The 23,723-nt window shown below is 45.7% G+C and overlaps 1 protein-coding gene across 1 annotated transcript; it reads left to right on the forward strand.

Annotated features, from left to right (window-relative positions):
• Positions 1 to 3,155: 3,155 nt before the first annotated feature.
• On the forward strand, positions 3,156 to 21,783 carry LOC144733072 (E3 ubiquitin-protein ligase TRIM11-like). Its single transcript, XM_078614809.1, has 6 exons — positions 3,156 to 3,804; positions 4,269 to 4,364; positions 11,118 to 11,351; positions 12,212 to 12,234; positions 12,586 to 12,689; positions 17,609 to 21,783. The coding sequence occupies exons 1-6, from the start codon at positions 3,247 to 3,249 to the stop codon at positions 18,157 to 18,159; spliced, it is 1,566 nt and encodes a 521-aa protein (XP_078470935.1). The 5' UTR covers positions 3,156 to 3,246; the 3' UTR covers positions 18,160 to 21,783.
• Positions 21,784 to 23,723: the final 1,940 nt, after the last annotated feature.

Raw genomic sequence — 23,723 nt, forward strand, 5'->3', positions numbered from 1 at the left:
ACTCTCATATCCAAAGGCCCTTCGGATTACACCCGTTGGGTTGTACTCCCTCGTCGATAAAGCTGCTCTTCTTATCCTTCTTTTCTACAGTAACATGCTAATCTCTCACATTAACAAAGCCACTTCTGTGCCCTCTAATTTCTCACATTAACATCATGCTAATCTCTCACATTAACAAAGCCACTTCTCTCCCCTATAATTTCTCATATTAACATCATGCTAATCTCTCACATTAACATCATGCTAATCTTCTTGGTTCTTTCGGTAAAGTCACGTAGAAGGGAAGTAATAAAATAATAAAAATAAAACATAATAAAATAATTCTCACGACGTTTCGGCCACAACGCAAGCAGCCGTCCTCAGGTGAAAACCAGGTCTGTCGAGGCGACAGCGTCTGAATGAAACAGCACACGTGCTTGGAGCATATATATAAGCTGGGTTGCATCATGCTAATTTCTCACATTAACATCATGCTAATATCTCACATTAACATAGCCACTTCCGTGCCCTCGTCGAGGAGGCAGCTTTCCTTCTTTTCTACAGTTACATGCTAATTTCTCACATTAACATCACTAACCCTTGAGCCACACCAATTTCAAACCTTCTAAAACAGTCTGCCTCAGCAGCAGACCATGCTTTCCCACCTGATGACGGACGCTCGTGTTGCGCCTGAAACGTCGTGATTTATTTTATTTTATACCTACGTGACTTTATCGAAAGAACCAAAGAGGATGGATTCCTGCAGTCACGAAAGCTTCAAATCAAGATTGTTATTAAATTATTAAATTATTAATAGATAAAAATGTAAAAAAATCGCTAAATCATTTTTATTATCAATTTCCACTGTAATTCTGATTATCAAATAATTACAATTTAGTAATTGTAATTTAATAATTATAATTATTACATTATAATAACTAAATTATTATTACTTGACGCTCACGCCAGTTTGTTCAGGGCACGGGGTCGGCAACCTGCAGCTCCGTAGCAGCGTGCGGCTCTTTGAGGGACCGCTGCTTTGTGAGACGTTTTTATTTATCAAGGACCACCACCGTCTCTCGTAGTCACACCACGTTTTTATTCATCAAGGACCACCAACGTCTCTCGTACTCACACCACGTTGCATTGCGGCTCTTGAAATAATGAGTTGGTTGGTGTCTGTTTTACTTACCGAAATGTAAAAAATAAGAAAAAATGTCTCTCCTTGTTTTGGTTGGTGACCCCCCTAGTTTAGGGGAATCGTTTTTTTTTTTTTATAAACCTTGAATACGAACTGACAGCTGTGTGGTTTGCTGGGCAAAACGCGCAGCCTCACCCGAGCCGGATGTTTTTTTGTTTACGTGACAAACCTTACTCATTGGTTGTGTTGGGTGGTGGCGAGTTTAACGACACTTTTATATTTACGTGATCTACCCCCAAAACACGTTTTATGGATAATATTGGTCGCGATAGCCTACTTATGATTTTAAATCTTTAATAAGAATATACACGGTGCGGTTTACAGTGAAAAAACACAGCCTCACCCAAGCGGGTGTAACCAGTCTATAGGACAAACCTTCACTGTTTTCATGGTTACCGTGGGATTTTTGTAGAAATATATCAATTGCGACTCTTTAACTTTGACACTGTGTGTGTGAATGTGACGCCACGTCTACACAGGTGAGTTCGGGCTGCCGCGTGCAACATTCCAGGGCGCGTCTCGTGGTGTTCATTATTTAGCTGAAGGTGAAGTCAGCTCGCTTCTTGTTCGTTGTCGCTGCTCTGTGATTTTGTTTTTACATCTCGCTGCGGTGGCTACGAGATGTTAACTACCTCGCCTGGTATACAGGAGGTCGTGGGATCGATCCCAGCTCTGACGCCTGTACATGTACTTGGAGTTTGCTTGACTTTACCGAAAAAACCTAAGAATATGTTTGCTTGTCTCTCTCCCCGTAGTCGCGTGAATTTGTCTCAGGGTTCTCCAAATTTTCCCTCCACACTTAGAAACATGCACTTAGAGTGTTTGGCTGCGAAAAATGTCCACGTAATAAGCCACGTCTGTGAGCTATCATTTGTGGTCAGGCCGCTTCTGAAAAGAGCTATATACCTCAGTGGGCCTTACCTGGTAAAATAAAAATAGTTTTTTTATTTATAGAATCGACCAAACTCAGCGAGTCCAGGATGTAAAATATTAACATTAACAATAGGTGATGAATATATATTGTTTAGGTTATGAAGATTTAAATCCTCGATTTTTTTACGCATAATAGGAAAATGGACGGTGAAAGTCATATAATGAGCTTAAATGAACCACAATGTTTGTTTAGCCAGGGGCTGTTCGCTGTGGTAATGCGTGAGGCAACCCACCCAAGTAACCACTAACTCAACCGCAGGCCCTCCCAGCCACCCTTCCTCCAGCCCTCTCTCACCACCTGCTCGCCCACCCTCACGCCATCCTCCTGCCCATCTGTCTCCCCTCTCACCAAATAACTTCCCCACTTACTCGCTCAACCACCGCCACCCACCCACTCACATACCTCCGATTAGCACGGTTGACTACGTATGGTGGGAAAGAAGTTCAACATACAACCACCGTCCACCCAGAATAAAACGGTGTCGTAGGAATAAAAAACAAAAACATATTTGACACATGAACAGAGGACGCACAAAGCCAGTTGTTAAAATATTAGCTGATAAAGATGTTAAACGATTACAGACTGCGAAGCTTAAACAAACAGGCCTTGCAAGAAAAAAATGGATAAAGACACAGATGGAAAAAACAAGTTAACCTTAACATCAGAATGTTTGTACAAGGTGCGGTTGCATTGTGCAATACACACAGCCTGACCCGAGCCGGTCAATCAGCTTGTGGGACAAACCATTATCGCTGCGTCCCTGGCTGCTGCTGCTGGGTTTTGTTTGTATAAATAGTATATCACTTGAGACCAGTCAAAGCTATGTATGTTGAACTTCTTCCACACTGCACGTAGCCAACCGTGCTAATTCGAAGTGCAGGGGAAGGACAACAAACTAAACACAAAAGTAAGTTTTAGCTATTACACAGTGCGTGACTGTACCGCCACGTCTACACAGGTGAGCCCAGCCGCCGTGTGGAACATTCCAGGGCGTGTCTCGAGGTATTTATAACTTAACTGCAGGTGAAGTCAGTTCATTTCCTTGTTCGTCTCCGCTGTGTGAGCAGCTGCTGCTGCGATAGCTCCTCTGTGAGCCGCGGCGAGCGACTGAGTCCGAGTGAAGCCATGGGCCATGGCGAGCGCGTCTCCCAGTGATTGTGTCGACAGTGAGCTGAGCTGCCCCATCTGCCTGCGCACGTTTGACTGCCCCTCCACGCTGAGCTGCGGACACTCGTTCTGCCTCCGGTGTCTGGACGGTGCCTGGGAGAGAGCGAGCAGCTTCAGTTGCCCGCAGTGCCGAGCGGCCTTCCCTGAGCGGCCCCAGCTGAAGAGGAACGTGGCGCTCGCCAACCTGGTGGAGCAGCTCAGAGTTGGAGAGAGGATGGCTGCAGTTGTCTTCTGTGACGCCTGTGGTGATGGGGAGACTCGTGCAGTGAAGACCTGTCTCAGGTGTGAGACTTCCTTCTGTGAGTCCCACCTAAAGCCTCATCTAATAAACCCCAAGTTGAAGGAGCACGTCCTGGTGGCTCCCATTGTCAGCCTGGATGAAAGAAGATGCAAGAAGCACAAACAGGAGCTCATGTTCTACTGCAAGCAGGACGCGAGCCTGGTGTGCATGACCTGTACCATTACCGGAGAACATAGAAGGCATGATGCCGTCACACTGGAGGATGAGCATGAGACACGGAAGGTGAGTACCTCAGTGTGTGAGAATGGGATTGCTTCAGTTCAAGGTAGCCATTCGGTTTTGGCAGGGAAAGGAAGGGACAGGAGTTTGAGTGCAGGAGGAGGGTGGGTCGAGGCTTTTTGAGTGAGGCGTGCTGGAGGAAGGCCGTGTTTGGACGTTGCTCGTGAAGTGAAGAGACATTGTGTTGAACGATCATGTCCCTGTCCCTGCTGTGGCCTCTACAACACCTGGACACGAGCTGACAAATTCGCAACTTCCACATCGCATTAAAGAAAACATGAAGTTATCATTCTCTCTTCATTGTGCCTTCTTGCTTACAGACTGTTAAGTCAGTCCAGGCTGACTTCCATGGCACTCTTCTGGTGGGCAATTCTAGAGCTGTCACTGTGGAGGGCTCTGTGTGGAGTGGGGCTGAGAGGGAGCCGCTCAAGGAGTGGAGTCCCCTCTGGTGACTTCGTCTTTTACAGAGTAGAGTCGGAGAAGAGACGCGAGCGGTGGATGAGAAGAGGAAGAAAGCGGAGGCATCTGTGGGACAGATGAAGGCCACTCGCAAAGACGTGCAGGTACGACCTGTGGGCTCTGTAATCTCGTGGCCTCCACCCTGCGTAAAGTCTGTGACTCTCTCTATGAGGACAACTCCGTAGATTCAAGTGAGCCTTCAGTATCATTGGAAATAGTAATACATTATTTATATTGCTGCTTGAATGTGGATTTAAAAATGCAACGTTTATAACACACGTTTATTTTTAGTACCACTGCAAAGCTGTATACGGGATAACTCGAATGACGTTTTATGGGTTTGATAAAATAAAAGTGCATTGGAGTAAAAACTAACACTTAAAAGATATAAAGATTGTGATAAAATTTCATAGAAAATCTTAGCTCTTTAATTCTAGAACACAAGAGTTGACTTGAAGATATTTGACAGGGAACGCAGGGAAAACTGTTTCATCACACACCCAAGTATACAATAGACAATTCATACGTAATGGAATGTTAAAACTTGCTTTACTTGCATTTCAGTTTGCATTCATTGTGATGTATTAATGACTGAATCTTGGTGTTGTGCATATAAGGCAGGGGTGGGGAACGTCCGGCCCGCGGGCCGCATAAAACTCGCGAAATCATTTGTCAGTTGCAGCCATCACATTAGGGGTGAGTTAATTAAATGTTTTGACCAAATATAACGGGATCATCTTTAAGTTGATACTTTTGCATGGCCGGCGAATGATGTTATAAATGTCCAATGGCCCTTGGCAGCAAAAAATGTTCCCCACTCCTGGTATAAGGCATCCGATAATGATGCAATTGCGTATACTTTTAACATTTCTGCAAGGAATGGGTTTGAGCCTATTTGTTATCAACTGCATGGATTTACATTCTAACTAAATATATGACCTAGAATAGGGCGTATCCTCATATAGAGAACTGGACGCCTTTGACCAGTGTTGCTTGCGACGGAGACTTAACATTCACTCTGCGAATGTATCTCAAATACCGGAGTCCATCCATGAACAGCATGACAGTTGCTGTCTGAAGCAGTCACAGCCAGGAGGATCTGGCTCTGTGGACACATTGCAGGGCTGACGCATTGGATGATCCCACCAGAGCACTGTGTGCAATCATTGATGGCCTTGCTCAGGATTGGAGGTGGCCCAGGGGCAGGCCGAGGCTGACCTGAACGCGCACGATTGAGGCCGATCTCAGGCATTGTAATCTAGGCGGCCTGCACTCAGCATGGTGTGTAACCCAGGACAGAGTTGCTGGCAATGTGTCATGAGCATTGCTACACCCCGGCGTGCTAAAGATTGATTTATATCCTCCATCAAGTCACCTTGTGATGGTAATAATAATTTACACCAGGTTAACATTTAGGCTTTTGCGACTATTATTATTCAAATTAGAGGTTTTTTTGGAGTTAGATCATGACAATATGAATGTGTCATTAAACCCACCACCACCCAACACAGCCAATTTGTAAGGTTTGTCACATAAACAAAACATGCCAATTAGATATTACTAGTTCAGCAAACCGGTGTGTTGGAGAGGAAACCCACAACATTTACAATTTGAGTGACATTTCACCGGTAATAGCAACCAGCTTCATCAGGCCACAGCGAGAATTGTTCTTAAATAAAGAAATAAATGCGATGTCATCACTTGTGAGCCAATCAGGTTCGGAGACCAGGGGATGGGGGAGGGGTTCGTGTATTTATATAAATTACAATTGATATCTACTATTGGTTGGGTTATTCACAGTTAATCAACACACAAGCTATATATCATGTATGTACATTGTGCATTTGTAGTTTCAATGATTCGGAGACAAGGTTCGTAGGAGGCACCTTTTGTTTATCAACTTCCACAGTTTTGTCCACACACTATCTACAGTTGCTTAGCCTAGCCTGTACACAACACTAACGGTCAAACACTGACCATGCCGACTGAGCCAACAACTTTTAGCAGCGCAATATCTAGTGAAGACGGCAGTGACAACGGCAACGAGATGACAGCAACGACGAGACAAGTCCACTCCCAGAACCGGCAGCCCCGAGACCCCACTCTCGGCTCCTTTTATGCTCCCAGAGCGGCCTGGCTCTGCCCTGACCGCACCTCCCTTCTCAAACCTGCTAGCAGGTTCCAGGGGCGTCCAGATGGGGTCCTCCATGCCCTTACCCGAGTTCTTCCTCTCTGCCAACACACCGTGCACACCCTCATCGGCGTGTGTACTGTTTGTCCACCACAGTTTCCGCCGCTGTCCACCAGCCGGCACTATTACACTACACATGTACTAAAAAGCACTCTTATGGATAAATTATACCCTTTGTTAAACCAGTGTAACATTGAGGCCTTGCCACAACCGTCATGCTAGCAGATTGCTTAACAATACATTACCATGCTGGTCAATGTGGGTTGGTGAAGACAGCCCAGCACCCATTCATAAATGACTCACCACACAGTTTGATGACCACCACACCACCACTGCCCTACTTGGTGAACATCATCATGACAATCCATGGGCAGAATTGCCCGTAGTAGGTGTCTACTGCCCATGTCGTCATTGGTTTCCACTTTCCTCTCTCTGTCTTATCAATCTGCTCTAGTAGTGCCACATCTTTCTGGTACCAATCTTTAATGTCAATCCATTCTCTGTGAGGTCTAACTCTCTTTCCGGTTCCTTCCATATTTCTGAACAACAACATAGTTTTCATTTGCCTGTTGTTTTCCATACTACATATGTGTCGTGCCAGTTTCCTTATCATTGCTGCATCATCAGGTCTTCTTCTGTGTGCCATATTTTTCTTACTTCTACGTTGGTCACTCTTTGGGTTCAGCTTAGATGCAGTATCCTTCTATAGCAATACATTTCGAGTACCAATATCTTATGTCTGTCAGTATTTGTTAATGTCCAAGTCTCGCAAACATACATAGCTGTACTGAACACGCATGTTCTTATGATGTTCAGTTTGTTCTTGTAGCTGATTTTCTTGCTTCTCCAGATGTTATTAAATCCTGCCATTAATCATTTTGCCTTTGCGATTCTCGCTCTTATTGCGTCTTTAGTGTAGTCATTGTCCCATGTCAGTAGATGTACCGAGGAATACAAGTTCCTTTATATTTACACTCTTGCTGCTTTGTATTATTGCTTCTTTCTCAATGTATCCCTTCTGAACACCATTGTCTTTGTCTTTTCCACGTTAATCCTCAGTCTTGCATCCTTTCCTAATTTATTGAGCGTATGAACACTTTGCTGCAGGACTATGCACCTTATTTTCCATTAGATCTATGTCGTCCACGAATCTTTATTCTGTCTCCTTGCATATATATATCCCGTGCTATTGTCCTGAATGGCATTTATCACTCTTTCTAAGTGTAGTGTCATAGGTCTCTTCTTCCTTCTTGTTGGAGGCTTGTGTGTGTGTGCGGGTGGCATGCGTCGCACACACTCAGTCAGAGACGGGGTAGTCGCAAGAGGCACCGTCCTCCCCTTTTATTGTTGTTGTGTTCATGCCACCAACTCCGGCTCCCTCTCTCACGACCATGCTGCCGCACGACCCGGCCCAGACACGACCCTGCCGCATTGCACCGATGGCGTCGATCGAGACAGCAAACTACTGTCCGGCCGCGCAATGCCCAGGTGAAGGCGGTAGCGACGACGAAGAGACGAGTCCACTCCCAGAACCGGCAGCCTGGAGCTCTCGCTCTCTGCTGCTTATATTCCCCTCAGCACGGCTTGGCTCCGCCCTAGCCACGCCTCCCTTCTCGAACCCACCAGAGGGTTCTTGGGGCTTCCCCACGAGGTCTACCGTGACCCTTGCCCCAGTTCTCCACCCTACCGGCACACACGCATATGTAGGACTCGTACTCGGCTGTCTTTCTGTTCTCTTTATTTTCCGCTTAAGAGTCCACCTCCGCCGCGCCACCGCTCCGCGTCTCTCCGTGCCCTCACTCCGCTCCGCGTCGCTCCATGCCCTCACTCCGCTCCGCGTCTCTCCGCGTCTCTCTCTCGCCGCGCCGCGTCTCCTCCGCGTCTCTCTCTCGCCGCGCCGCGTCTCCTCCGCGTCTCTCTCTCGCTAGGTCTGTCGACTCTACTGCTATTCTACACTGCATCCTTCAGATGCATGGCTACCCCTGTTCGCACACTGCGTTCTCGCTATCACTGTCTCTCTATCTCCACTCCGTCTGTCGCTGCTAACCCACTCTTTCTCTGCTCTACTACCGTCACCGCCTGCTCTGCGATTCCCCGGGCACCGTCGCTGCAGCTCCATCCAAGACGCCGACCAGAAGACCCCCTCTCGCTGTCGCGTTGTGGTTTATATCCCCATACCAATTAATCCCCATTAATTATCTCAACCCCCCGCTTATTACTCGCCCCCTGGCCCCCGGTCTCACGTGACCTTGTTTTTGCCGCCAGCGCGATGCCAGCTAATACCCAATTACCCTCTTAGCCAATCGCTGGCCTGTGTCCCCCCGGCTACCCCGAACACCTGTCTCAACACTTAACGACCCCCTCACCTAATCCCACAACAACAACCCTGTCCTCACATACCCCCCACTGTACTCTGCTCGCTCGCATAGCAACAGTGGAAGAGAATGTGTGGCGCGCTATAACTCAAGTCCTACACATATTTGCTCAATGGCGTGTGTGCTAACGGCCCACCTACAGTTGCAGCTGCTGTACAAGAGTCAGCACCATGTCACTCTACTATTAGAGGTAAAGTGGATTTAGCAACACCAGTTGCGTCAACAGGAATACCAGCAAAACTATTAGCTGGAGGCTGATCTGCTCATTCAGTCTCTAAAATCCCTTTGAAAATAACTGCAACATTGACTTGCAATATAAAGCCAAACACGAAGCCACAAATATATTCCAATCGAAACTAATTGTCTGGGATGAAGCACACACGTGTCAGGCTGTTGATAGCTTATTGGGTTATCGAACAGTTAAATGTAAACAATTTGGAGGCAAGTCCTACTGGTTACTTTACGTGGATCACGGCCTCTTGTATAAAGAAGCATCGTTTCTTAGGAGAATTACAGGTGCTGAAGCTGAAACAGAATTTGCCAGCTCTGAAAAGTGAAACGGAACTTGTGGAATAGCTCCTGGACGTTGTTGATGGAAAAACAGACGATACAGCAACATTACACTCACACTGCTATCCAGAAAATCAAGATACATTTGCGCAACTATACGGTGACATTTACTCTTGTACGATTACTCCTGAACAGCTTAAATGAAGCGCAATACTGAATGTTACAAATGCAGACTTTTTTATCTCAACAATGGAGCTGAGTGCTTTTCTAGTGCGTGGATACTATTGTGAGTGATGATACTGCTGATCAACTTGCAATCCCGGAAGAATTGTTAAAGTCTTACTCCAACCGGAATGCCTTCTCATGAACTGAAACTTAAAGTAGGAGCCGTTATCATGCTCCTTAGAAACCTAATGTCATTGTGAGGACTATTTAATGGTACAAGACTTACTCTTACTCAAATACAAACTTACATAATCGAAGCAAAAATGATCGGTGGAGCAACCTCCGACAGGGTACTTATTCTATTAGATATTAATTTAACATTCAGTTTCATATGCTAACAATTCCCCATACGATTGGTTTTTTTATTTACAATCAATAAGTCACAATTTCCCATTAATATGCAAAATTCCTATTGATATGCAAATTCTTTTGTCAAAGCGCCCTTTCCCCCCCTTCCAACCCAGCTTATATATATGCTCCAAGCACGTGTGCTGTTTCATTCAGACGCTGTCGCCTCGACAGACCTGGTTTTCACCTGAGGACGGCTGCTTGCGTTGTGGCCGAAACGTCGTGAGAATTATTTTATTATGTTTTATTTTTATTATTTTATTACTTCCCTTCAACGTGACTTTACCGAAAGAACCAAGAATATGAATCCCTGCAGTCACGAAAGCTTTAAATCGAAATGTGCTTATCTGTTTTGGTAAATAATTTACAGATCCTCACCAATACACTTCTGGACGAAGGTTCCACAACATCGTGTTGATCATTGAGGCTAGTTGGCCATACTTAGTTGCGTGGGTCAGTGCAGGTTTGTGAAGGTAGAGTCCAGCACTGGTTCATATCTCAATCATTACGCAGCCCTCTAATCGTGTTTGAGGCTGGGGAGGGAGCCCAGCCTAGGCTGAGGCCAGGACACTCCAATAAGTTCAATGTGTTTATTTAATGTGGTAGTATCAGCAGCGTGGAAGGACGCGTCGCAAAACCTAGTTTTAACATATGGTAATTTTAGAGAGAACAGGGAGGTACTTTATTGAGGTTGCGACTGGAAATTTGTAGAGTTAGGAGGTCCTTACATACTTGGCGGATTTGTTTATAAGGAATCTTAGGATGAAGACAGCCCAGTAGTGGTCTCTAAACAAATCCAGGGGGGATAAATTGGAGGTGATACAGATGTTGCAATAATGTGTTGATATGGAGGCATCAAGGTCAAAGTGGGCAGCCAGGTGGTATAATGGAACAAGAGGCTCGGCAGTCGATGATTTCACACGAGTCAAAGATGGAGAGGATGGCGGCTTGGACTATATCAAGATGGAGCCGAGGTGAGACAATGTTTATTTATATAGAAGATTTTGTTTATTAAACGATATGATCAATTTGAAGGGCAAGATAGCACCTAGATACCTGAAGTTATCGACCTGTTCAATGAGATGCGAGTCCAAAGACATAACGTGGCAGCAGGGAAAAATAGGTTTCGAGAAACTGGAAAACAATGTGACTTTGGTCTTAACAGCATGGAATATGAATTTATAGAATCCATCACACGCCCTTTGCAGGATTCCATGCTCCAGACCAAGGCTGGCATCTCAGGCGAGTTCACCCGCATGAGGACGATGCTGGATGAGGACGAGAGGGCAGCTCTGGACCGCGTGGACATGAAGGGGCGCGAGCTGCTGTCCCGGATCGAGGAGAACATCGCTCATTATGAGCACGAGATCAGCGAGCTCCAGGCAGCAGCCACGCGCCTGCGCGCTCTGCAGAAGGAGAGGGACTCGCTCACGTTCCTGCAGGTAAAGCGCTCATGGAGCCAGGGCAAGTGCCCCAGTTCACGTATATTCGTTGCGTTTGTAAACTTGGCAGATGCGTTGCAACACAAAACACAAGATAACGTCACTTCCATTGTCAAGACAACATATAGCCCATGGGTTCTGAAAGTAAATGTAGAGTCAAGTTCACCAACTTGGATTTGTATATTGTAATAAAAATATAAACTAGTGCTGAATTTCAAAATAATAAAAAAACTATTAACACACAAATTCCTCGAGTAATTGGTTGGTAATATATGCAGACATTGGCATTACAAATTATAACCGCATCATCCTGTAATGTACATCAGATTGAGGCCGCTCGACACTACATTTACATTTTTCATTTTACCAAATGTATACCAACCATTAGTATTGCTGAACACGTAAGGGCTTTTAACATCAGGAAAGCCAGAAGCAGTTATATTTCAGCATTGACTGCTGATGAGTCTTTGAAAGTTGAAACAAATCCCGAGATTGCTTGCCTCAACAAATGTTCACCCTGCTAAATTATGGACTCTGGTAACACCACGCTCTGGTTGTAATTCACGCTCGCAGTGGATCATTATTTTGAATGTTGGTTCACAATCACTGCAACTCGATGTCAAGTGCCACGGACGCCTCTTGCCATGTCATCAGGTACCGAGTGGCAACAGTTTTAGAGGCCACACCTTGCTGATGAGAATCATTGAGTCCTAATGCATCCATGGCTTTGTCTTGATTACAGCCAACAACACTAGGCCACGCGAATGTCTGAGTGCAGCCTCATCGCGTCTACCAATCACCGTGTGGTTAACGTGGCTGGAGGTGAACTGACTCGTGCCCCCTGTGTCTGACTCCTGCAGGTTCACCTGAAAGAGACAAACCGGTATGGACTATGAACTTGCACAGATTAACACACGGGGTGACGCCTTGTGTGGAACATGGGCTGAGTAATGATGATTATGTGTGATGATGATGATGTGTGATGATGCTGTGTTATGTTGTGTGATGATGTGTGGCATGATGCTGTGTAAGACGAGGGTTGTGTGATGTGTGCTGTGATGCTATGCGCAATGTTGCCGTTTGTGATGCCGTGTGTGATAATGCCATGTGTGATGATGGTGGGTGATGATGTTGTGTGTGATGATGTGTAGTATGATACTGTGTATGCTGATGCTGTGTGTGATTATGCTGTGCGTAATGATGCTGTGTGTCACTGCTGGTTTTTGTCTCACAGGAGAGACGCTCAGAAGGGAGATCCACCCTCATCTCCCAGCAAAAAAGACATCGCCACGATCAGCGCCCTGCAGGGAGCTGTGGTCAACCTGCTGGCATTCATGTGTGAGTTCCACGGACTCTTACCACCTGTGTGTGTGTGTTATTGTGCGTGTAATTGTGTCTTGTGTGTATGTTGCGGAGCGGTGGCATAGTGGTTAACGTGCTACAATATGAACCTGGCAACACAAATTCGATTTCCGTTCACAGCCAACACCAGTGACAATTTTCTGAACCGGTCATGAGCCTCCCCTAGGTCGACTCAGCATCAAATGACTACCTGGTGTAGTGTGTAAAAACTGCCACTTGGGAGACAAAGGCGGCCTTACGTGGTGCTGGCCACCCACCCCCTCATGTTCCATACCGGCCTTGAAGTGTCACTCGCTAACAATTATTGCCCCTACAGCCTGTTTGGGCTATATGGGGGGTCTTGTAATTGTGTCTGTGTGTATACGTATGTGTAGATGAGCGAGAGTGAGTACGGATGTGCAATGATGATGGGATGCTCTGAGCACTGAGCTGCAAACATGGTTACCTACACGTGACTCACGGCCATGGCTATCATCAATGGTGAGTGGATTCAGAACCAATTCTGAGCCTCTCCCAGATGAACTCTTGGCTTAAACGAGTACCGGGTACGTTCTGTAACCATCAGCACTGCGGACACAAAATCGGCCTGCAGAATTCATATGGTGAAATGGCTTTTATAACTACATCAATATACATTTAAATAATGTTGTGGCTTGGCTCTCCAACACACCGGCGTGCTGTACTAGTGACGAATTGGCATGTTATGTTTACGTGACAACCCTTACTAGTTGTCTGTGTCGGGTGGTGGCAGGTTTAACGACACATTTATATATTTACGCGATCTAACCCCAAAAAAACCTCTTATGGATTATATAAACTTAGGGTTGATTGGTAATGTCCAAGGATCATACATCCAGACTAAGACACGTTGAAGATGTTTAGGCTTCATGTCAACAGCCTGATACTCAGTCAAACTAAGGCATTTTTAGGATTCTTAGGTTCCCCAGTTAATGGTTGAGGCTCACAGAGCGAGACGAAGGCATAATCTTGGTCGACCTTGTCTATCACTACACTGCACGAGCAAACATTAACATTACGACTGTAATGTATTAATTATACAATAATATATAGCACACACACGAGTGTATTTCACTATTACATAAGCTCCATTAATATTACACGCGTGTTTTATCCAGTAAGGATGCTGTTGGCCAAAGTAACCATTGTAGCAGATGAACCTACGAGTATGAGTCTTCTCTGTAATGGATGTCATCATCAGACTCGAGCCAGACTACATCACCGTAGTGATGCGTAGAATTCATTGTTAATGATGTAGGCTCATATCCAGACTAAGGCAGCCTAAGGATTCTCATTATTCATTCATAATGCTTGAGGCTGCTATATCCCTACTAAGGCACCTTAAGGATTATTGGGGTTCTATGTAAATACCCGAGGCTCACAGAGCCGGACTGGGCTATCGTTGTGGCTGACCACGTGTATCACTGTGCAAACAGATACATTTATATTGCCCATGTATTGCAATACCTCTACGTTCACATACAGCACACACACGAGTGTAAAGTAGTATTACATGAGCTCTATTAACCCTACACGTGTGTATAATTGAGTGAGGATGCTATTGCTATTCTGCGTGTGAGTGTTTTACACAGAGACACTATGGCTGATATTCTTAGGATTCATATTCTTAGGTTTTTTCGGTAAAGTCACGTAGGTAAAACATCAAAATTAATGAAAATAAAATAAAAAAAGAATTTTTTTTTTTTTCATTAATTTTGATGTTTTACCTACGTGACTTTACCAAAAAAACCTAAGAATATGATTCCTTGCAGTCACGAAAGCTTCAAATCTAGAATTCTTAGGATTCATTATTAGTGCTTGAGGCAGCGTGATACAGACTCAGACACAGTTAGGATTCTTAGGGTTCCGTGTTAAAGTCTGAAGCTCTCAGCATCAACGGCACTGAGCCTTTGACACATACAGGCTGTGGCTGATATTATTAAGATTCATTACACTGTGTAATAAAAAAATTGTCCCTGGGTAGTAAGTGTTATTTTATAATTGCTTATGCCTCAAAAGTACACAAAATGGTTATTACTCACGACAAACTTTGCTTTTGTGACCAGGACAGTGATATTTTGAAATTTACACATTTTCAATGGGAATTCCAGATAGATTCAGTGCTGAGTAGAAACTTGTAGTAACTTCTAGAACATTCAAGAACTTTCCAGTAATAAAAAAGTAGTATAAATACAGGACCCTTAAGCCCACCAGTTTCAGTTTATAGTGGTACCTCGGTATGTGTCGTTAATTCGTTCCAGAAGCTAGGACTTATACCGAAAATGACGTATACCAAAGAATTTTTCCTATAAGAAATAAAGGAAAAGGAAATAATCCGTTCCAGAGTATAAGAAATTATATTTACTATGGCATGATATACATTAATGGGGTTGTATAAAATTAGAATTAGATTTAACACATTACTAAAATGCATACATAAATTAAAATAAATGCACACACGAGTGTACATCACTACACAATCACACACACGAGTGTACATCCTACACCATTACACACACACGAGTGTACATCACTACACTATCACACACACAAGTGTACATTAATACACTATCACACACACACACACGAGTGTACATCACTACACTATCACACACACGAGTGTACATCACTACACCATCACACACACACGAGTGTACATCACTACACTATCACACACTGTACACCACTACACTATCACACACACACACGAGTGTACATCACTACACTATCACACACACACGAGTGTACATCACTACACCATCACACACACACACGAGGGTACATCACTACATTATCACACACACACACACGAGGGTACATCACTACACTAACACACACACACAGTGTACATCACTACACTTCCACACACACACACGAGTGTACATCACTACACTATCACACACACACGAGTGTACATCACTACACTATCACACACACACACACGAGTGTACATCACTACACTATCACACACACACACGAGTGTACATCACTACACTATCACACACACACACGAGTGTACATCACTACACTATCACACACACACACGAGTGTACATCACTACACTATCACACACACAGTGTACATCACTACACTATCACACACACACACGAGTGTACATCACTACACTATCACACACACACACAGTGTACATCACTACACTATCACACACACACACGAGTGTACATCACTACACTATCACACACACAGTGTACATCACTACACTATCACACACACACACGAGTGTACATCACTACACTCACACACACACGAGTGTACATCACTACACTATCACACACACACACGAGTGTACATCACTACACTATCACACACACACACGAGTGTACATCACTACACTATCACACACACACACACGAGTGTACATCACTACACTATTACACACACAGTGTACATCACTACACTATCACACACACACACGAGTGTACATCACTACACTATCACACACACACACACACACGAGTGTACATCACTACACTATTACACACACGAGTGTACATCACTACACCATCACACACACACACACGAGTGTACATCACTACACTATCACACACACATACGTGGGTACATCACTACACTGTCACACACACACACGAGTGTACATCACTACACTATCACACACACACGAGTGTACATCACTACACTATCACACACACACGAGTGTACATCACTACACTCTCACACACACACGAGTGTACATCACTACACCATCTCACACACACACGAGTGTACATCACTACACTCTCACACACACACGAGTGTACATCACTACACTATCACACACACACACGAGTGTACATCACTGCACTCTCACACAAACACACGAGTGTACATCACTACACTATCACACACACACACACACACGAGTGTACATCACTACACTATCACACACACACACACGAGTGTACATCACTACACTATCACACACACACACGAGTGTACATCACTACACTATCACACACACACGAGTGTACATCACTACACTATCACACCCACCTCGTGTGCCGTGTCGGCCTTCACAGGTGCTCACCAACACCACTTGCCCCTACAGCCTGTGAAAGGTGACACACAGTAGATGGTTGTGTTTCTTGTACACACACAGAGACGCTGCGGCAGTGTTGATATCCACGCTGCTGCTGTGATCCACTGACTCCCACGGACACTTCCGCACAGTGGGGCTGAACGATGAATCGATTTCAAATCGAAGTCGCAATTTGAGACAATGCGATTAGCAAATCGCAAAGGCTGCGATTTTTTTGCGATTTGAAAAGTCCTATTACTTTCTTATTGGAGTTGTTTATATATTTGTTATTAATATTACTTTATTTATTTAACTTAACAATTGCTCTATGTTTGATCGTTTTATTTCAATAAATTTGTTTAAATAAATACATGTTGGAAGCAATTCATATCTGTTAAGTTTTCAGCCTTGCATTAGAATAGATAGAGCAGTTCACATTTTGATGGTATCATCACATGTTGTACATCTATTACACAGTGAATATTGAACTGAAGCTCGACTTTTAAAAATGTAGATGACGGGGCAGACAAACGCACCGCTGTACTGTACTTCTGTGCTCTCGCCAGCTGCGCCGCCTGCCTTCGCCAACGCGCGGTGACCGGCGTGGTGAAGTATGGTCAAATATCCCCGCAACTCGCACGGCGTAGCGAGGCCCTCATCCAGCAGTGGATTGACAAAATGCCTGTCACATGTCATCACACCGATAGCTATGCATTACAACGTTGTATAACAATGCTCATTATGAATTGCTCTATTGCAGTGCACGTGCGTGTTAGTGCACGAGTGCTGTTGTTATAGTGGTGCTGTTGTTACACGGCTACTGTGATTATCGTTACTGCAGACGGACGCTCACCGACTGTGGACCCAAACTCGGCCCACAACAAACTCCAGATTTCCTCGGACCTCAGGACAGTGACGCGGACCGCTGTCTCCCAGGGTCGCCCTGATCACCCACACCGCTTTGATAGCTACTGCCAAGCCCTGTGCTCCGAGAGCTTCTCGTCGGGTCAGCACTACTGGGAGGTGGACGTGGGGGGTGCGGAGGGGAGCTGTGAGGTTGGAGTCGCGTACGGGACGATCGCACGGAAAGGGGGTGGTGACGAGTGCGGGCTGGGACAGAACGACTCATCCTGGGTTTTATATAAAGACAACAACAGCTGCGACGTGCTTCATGGTGGTGTACGGACCTCAGTGCCGGTGAGGGACCCTCCCCGGAGAGTCGGGTGTCACCTGCACTGGGAGGCGGGGCTGCTGTCGTTTTACCGCGCCGACTCCATGGAGCTGCTGCACTCCGTCCACCACTCGTTTAGTCAACCGCTCTACCCCGCACTGGGTGTGTGGTGGGGTGATGGTAACTCAGTGAGGATTCTGGATCTGAGTCGTGCGTGCTGAGAGCACGGAGTGTGAGCAGCGCAGAGAAACGGGCACAACGCACAGACTCACGCACACAAAGACACAGATCCCCCGTGTAGCCTTCACAGACTGTTGGGGCAAGTGCTGTTAGCGAGCACCTATGGGGCTGTCCATAAATGACGTCACGTACCTGGGGGGGGGGGGGTGAGAAATGTGACGTCACATCAAAATGCGCAAATTTAAATAAATAAAGACAACACGTTCTACTTAATTAAATATACTTTTTAATAAATGTTTTATCCTACAACATCAGAGTGGAGCACCACATTAAATATGCACTACAATGACAATAGTTTAAAGCTATTTGAGGCATGTTTTATTTTCTTGGGGGGGGGCAGAGCTTTGTGACGTCATATTTGAGGGGGGGTCTGACTTTTTGTGACGCCGTGTGACGAAGGGGGGGGGGTCAAAAATCGTGTGACGTCATTTATGGACGGCCCCTATGAAGGCCGGCACAGCACACTAGGGGGTGGGGTGGCTAACACCACGCCCGGCCGCCTTTGTCTCCCCAGTGGTAACTTTTACACACCGTACCAGGAACTCATTTTTCAGGCTGAGTCGACCTAGGGGAGGCCCATGACCGGTTCACCAACACCAGTGATGATTATCGGAATCGGTCCAGGCTCTCCCCTAGGTCGACTGAGCCTCAAATGAGTACCTGCTGCGATGTGCAAACATCGCCACTGGGGAGACAAAGGCGGGTCGGGCGTGGTGTTGGTCACCGACCCCCTCGTGTGCCACAGTGCCGGACTTCATAGGTGCTACTAGCAAACAGCACTTGCCTCTACAGTCTGTTAAGGCTACACGGGGATAATTTTCTTTGGGTTAGTTTTTTGGTCTGTACGCCTTTGTCTGTGTGTCTTTGTTACTGTGTCTTTGTGTCTTTGTTATTGTATATTTGTGTATTTGTGTGTCTTTGTTACTGTGTCCGTGTGTGTCTGTTTGTGTGTATTTTTGTTTTGGTGCTGGCCACCCACCCCCTCGTGTGCGAGAGTGACAGCCTTCACACGCTCTGCTACTTGCTACGAACAGCCCTTTCCCCAACAGTCTGTTAAGACTACACAGACACACACAGATAGACACACTCACACGCATACAAACACACAGACACACAAACAGATAGACACACGTACATACACACAGATACATACATACACACAGATACATACATACAGACACTCTCACACACAGACACACACTCACACAGACACATACAAACACAGATAGATACACACAGATATACAAAGACAAAGATCCCCCGTATAGCCTAACAGACTGTTGGGGCAAGTGCTGTTAGCGAGCACCTATGAAGGCCGGAACGGTACACGAGGGGGTGGGTGGCCAACACAACGCCCGACCGCCTTTGTCTCCCCAGTGGCGATGTTTACACACCGCACCGGGTACTCATTTGAGGCTGAGTCTACCTAGGGGAGGCCCATGACCGGTTTACAAACATCATTGATAGCGATTATATGAATCGGTCTTGGGTCTCCCCTAGGTCGACTCAGCCTCAAATTACTACCTGGCGCAATGAGTAAACATTACCCTTGGAAATCCAAAGGCGGGTCACTCCCAGGCTGGCATTCATAGGTGAAACTCACTAACAGCACTTAACTCAACATTATTTTAAAGCTATATGGGGTATTTTTGTCTTCGGGTAAGTGGATTGGTGTGTATGCCTTTGTGTGTCTTTGTTACTGTGTTTGTGTCTTTGTTACTGTGTCTGTGCGTGTCTTTGTCTTTGCGTGTGTCTTTGTTATTGTTTGTGTCTTTGTTACTGTCTGTGCATGTCTTTGTCTTTGTGTGTTTTTGTTATTGTGGTTGTCTTTGTTACTGTGTCTGTGCGTGTCTTTGTGTTTGTGTATTTCTGGGCGTGGTGCTGCCTACCCACTCCCTCGTCTGTCACAGTGCCAGTCTTCATAGTTGCTACTCGCTACTAACAGCACTTGCCCAACAGTATGTTAAGGCTACACGGGGTATCTTTGTCTTTAGTGTATAGAGGGGCATGTGTGTAGTGTGGGGTGGAGCGGTGGTGCAGTGGTTAGCGCACTGGTGGGGGAGGGCGGGGGGAGCCAAGGTTCTCTCTGACGTCATCGTCCCTCGCACCGCGCGCCGCGTGGCGCTCAACGCCAGAGGGCGGAGCTCCACCGCGGGCGTGCTGGGAACACGCGTCACGTGACGCTGCGGGGTGATGCGCGCCGTTCCCCTCGCGGTCACTCGCTCGTTGGGTGATAAACCCGGGGTGGGAATGGGATGGCATCACTAGGGGGGGACTACTCATGCTGTGTGCTGAGCGTCACTGCGATAAACCATTTTTGTTAGAACCAGCGGTCGAATGACCCCCCTCCTCCCCCCCACCAAACTAGTTTTATTTTACAGGGCATAGAGAGAGAGAAGCTATTTAACACATAGTAGTAGGAGGTCTTTTGCCACCAATATTATTCGTAAAGGTTTGTTTTGATTAATATTTTAATTATCTGCTGTCAGACTTTTGGACCTGAAGCCACAACCTTCGATTTATGGGATAACGCTTATGCTGACAACAATGGGAACTGTGTTTTGACTTTGAAGTGGGTTAAAGTTATTAAGCGCCTGATGTATATCTAGAGTGAAGATTTACCTTACACTACAACACGACTAATATTGTCTCAACACGCATTAATGACACAGAGACACTGTGACATTACAGGAACACAAACTACAAAAATACAGCAGCTTTCAGGGTCGTAATCCAACCCACGACCTCCATACCAGGCGAGGGAGTTTACATCTCCGAGCCACCGCAGCACCCCTCCTTAACATGAGACACCAATACGGTGTGAACCCAACCTCGAGTCTCAGGCTGTTTAGCAACGCGTAGATGATTTCAGACGCATTGATTATATCGTACCAGTTGTGTACTTGTGTGAACGCTAATCGCATTGTGCTCTGGGCTGTGGGTGAGATTTATATTTGCTTCATTGCTGGCATGGGTTTGACTTGTTTTGCTTTTTTCATTTTTGTGACCCAGGTCACTCTTGTCAATGAGACTCATCCTGATCTCCTGAGTTCTCACCTCGTTAAATTGAAATTCAACTCGACTCGATCATCATCAGCAGCAGAATTAGTAACAACAGCAGGAGCAACAGCATTAGCAGTGGTAGCTCCATCGTTATCATCATGATCAGTATCAGAAGTAGGACCATAATCAATACTAATACAATCATTATCAGCAGTAACATAATAATCAATAGCATAAGCAGCAGCATCATCGCTAGCATCATCAATATTATCAGGAGTAGGACCAGCAGCATTAATAATAATATAATCAGTAGTAGTAGTAGCAGAATCATCAGTAGCAGCAGAATCAGCAGCATCATCATTCTTGCAACCGACACTCATCCTTGTATCTTGAGTTCTCACCTGGTTAAACAAATTGACTTTAACTCGTAGGCTGTCGCGACCAATATTATCAATAATAAAGGTTTCTTGGGTTAAATCGCTTAAATATAAGTATACTTGATTGTGTTCTGGGTTACCTGTGAATTGAAATCACGTTGTATTGTGGGTCAAGGGTCAAAATATTCTGGGTGAATAAAAATAAAATTTGAAAATTATTTTCAAGATTGTCATCCAGGCTTGAATGTTTCTCTCTCAGAGCTGAGCCTGACTGCCTTGTGTTATATTACGCGAGATTAAACCCGGTACGATTTGGAAATCTACAGCATACGCCTTCACAGGTAAGTGTTCTATGACGTGTCTCGTGGTATTTATAACTGCACACTCAGTCAGTTTGCTTGTTCGTATTCACGATGAGCTATGATGAATTGATCCCGACTGATGGATGATGATGAAGAGTATGATGATGATAAAAATAACAATGACTATGCTTGGTAATGATGACCACAACCCACTCACCTGCACCCAACACTCTCCTACCCGATACCTGTCACTCCTTTAACCCACGACCCACCCAGTCATCTACAGAGACCCTCCCTCCCACGTGCCCACACTCACACCTGCTCGGCCATACACCTGCCCATCCTGCCACCCGTTCCTCCTACCCTCCCACCTGCCCACCCACTCGCCCACCTACTCGACTGCCCAACCTCTCACCCGTCCACCTCATGCATATTCAAGCAACCATTCCCGGCTGATCTCTCTCCCACCTGATCGCCTGCAAACCCGCTCACTCACACACACCCACACAAAGACAAAGATCCCCCGTATAGCCTGAACAGACTATTGGGCAAGTGCTGTTAGCGAGCACCTATGACGGCTGGCACGGTACACGAGTGGGTGGGTGGCCAGCACCAAGCCCGGCCGCCTTTGTCTCCCGAGTGGCGATGTTTATACTCCGCAGCAGGTACTCATTTGAGGCTGAGTCGACCTAGGGGATGCCCATGACAGGTTCAGGCAATTGTCACTGGTGTTGGTGGCCGTGAGTGGATGTCGAACTTGGGTCGGCAGGTTCGTAGCACAGCGCACTCACCACTACAACACTAATCTCCACCTACACACACACCTGCTCAACCACCAATACGATCACCCTCATATCCTCCCACTTATGTACACGTGAAGTTGGGAGATGATTTGTCAAATTATTAACAATATTAAGTTCACTATTTTTTTAAGACAATTTTTATATATAATGCTCAAATAAATCCTGAACAAATAAATGGCAATGATAGAGACGACAATAAAAAAAAACTTTTATAAGAATGTTTTACAAGGTACGGTTTGGTGCAGAAATCCAACGAGCCTCTCCAGAGCCGACGACATCAGTCCAAGGGACAAACCATCACCGTTTGCCTGGCCACTCTGGGTTTTGTAAAAATCGCGACCCGCAAACCCCAACACCGCAGTGTGAATGCAACGCTCCTGTCTACGCAGGTGAGAGTCGATTCGTGTCTTGGTTCATCGCCGCCGTGTGCGCTCCAGGGACAGCGTCTCTCAGCCACAGCGAGCGGCTATCGGTGAGAAGCCACTGAGAGTCGTGGCGAGCGCAGCTCCCACTGAGAGCGTAGCGAGTGGACCTGGCTCCCATCTGGAAGTGGTCAAAGCCAACCGTGTCACGTGTCTCACGTTGCGTCTGGACAGCTGCGTGCGATACGAAGCTCGTGTCTGTGACCTTGATTATCTGAAAACACATTTCCACGGAGTGTCTCGTGAGGTTTGTAACCTCGTGCTAAATAATGTTGGCTTCCTTGTTCATCTCCGATGTTGTGAGCCCCCAGGATGTTGATGGTTAAAATAGTATAATTGGAAAGTCCTTCGATTGAACTTCTCATTAGCAAGGGTGTCCTCGATATCAAGTGACACATGCCTGTTAACTTCGACAAAAGATTTACTACGTGTGAATTTGCACGAATATTTGTGTGCATTTCGGTTTCTTCGTGTGTCTATGAGAGTGTAACTTACACCACTGAGTAGCTATGTGATTTTGTGTTTATATTAATATTTTTGAATGAGTTGTAAATGCGTCAGTATTGTATCTAAATGAAAGAGAGTGACTCACACCAATGAGTAGCTATGTCAGGGTGTGTTTATATTTACTATCTGGG

The sequence above is a fragment of the Lampetra planeri genome, chromosome 45, assembly GCF_965212315.1.
Source record: "Lampetra planeri chromosome 45, kcLamPlan1.2.h2, whole genome shotgun sequence".
In the NCBI taxonomy this organism is placed as follows: domain Eukaryota; kingdom Metazoa; phylum Chordata; class Hyperoartia; order Petromyzontiformes; family Petromyzontidae; genus Lampetra; species Lampetra planeri.

Coding starts and splice junctions, on each gene's coding strand:
- LOC144733072 (XM_078614809.1), top strand. CDS start 3,247: ATGGCGAGCGCGTCTCCCAGTGATTGTGTCGACAGTGAGCTGAGCTGC. Junction 3,805..4,268: donor ATGAGCATGAGACACGGAAG/GTGAGTACCTCA, acceptor CGTCTTTTACAG/AGTAGAGTCGGAGAAGAGAC. Junction 12,690..17,608: donor CAACCTGCTGGCATTCATGT/GTGAGTTCCACG, acceptor TCGTTACTGCAG/ACGGACGCTCACCGACTGTG.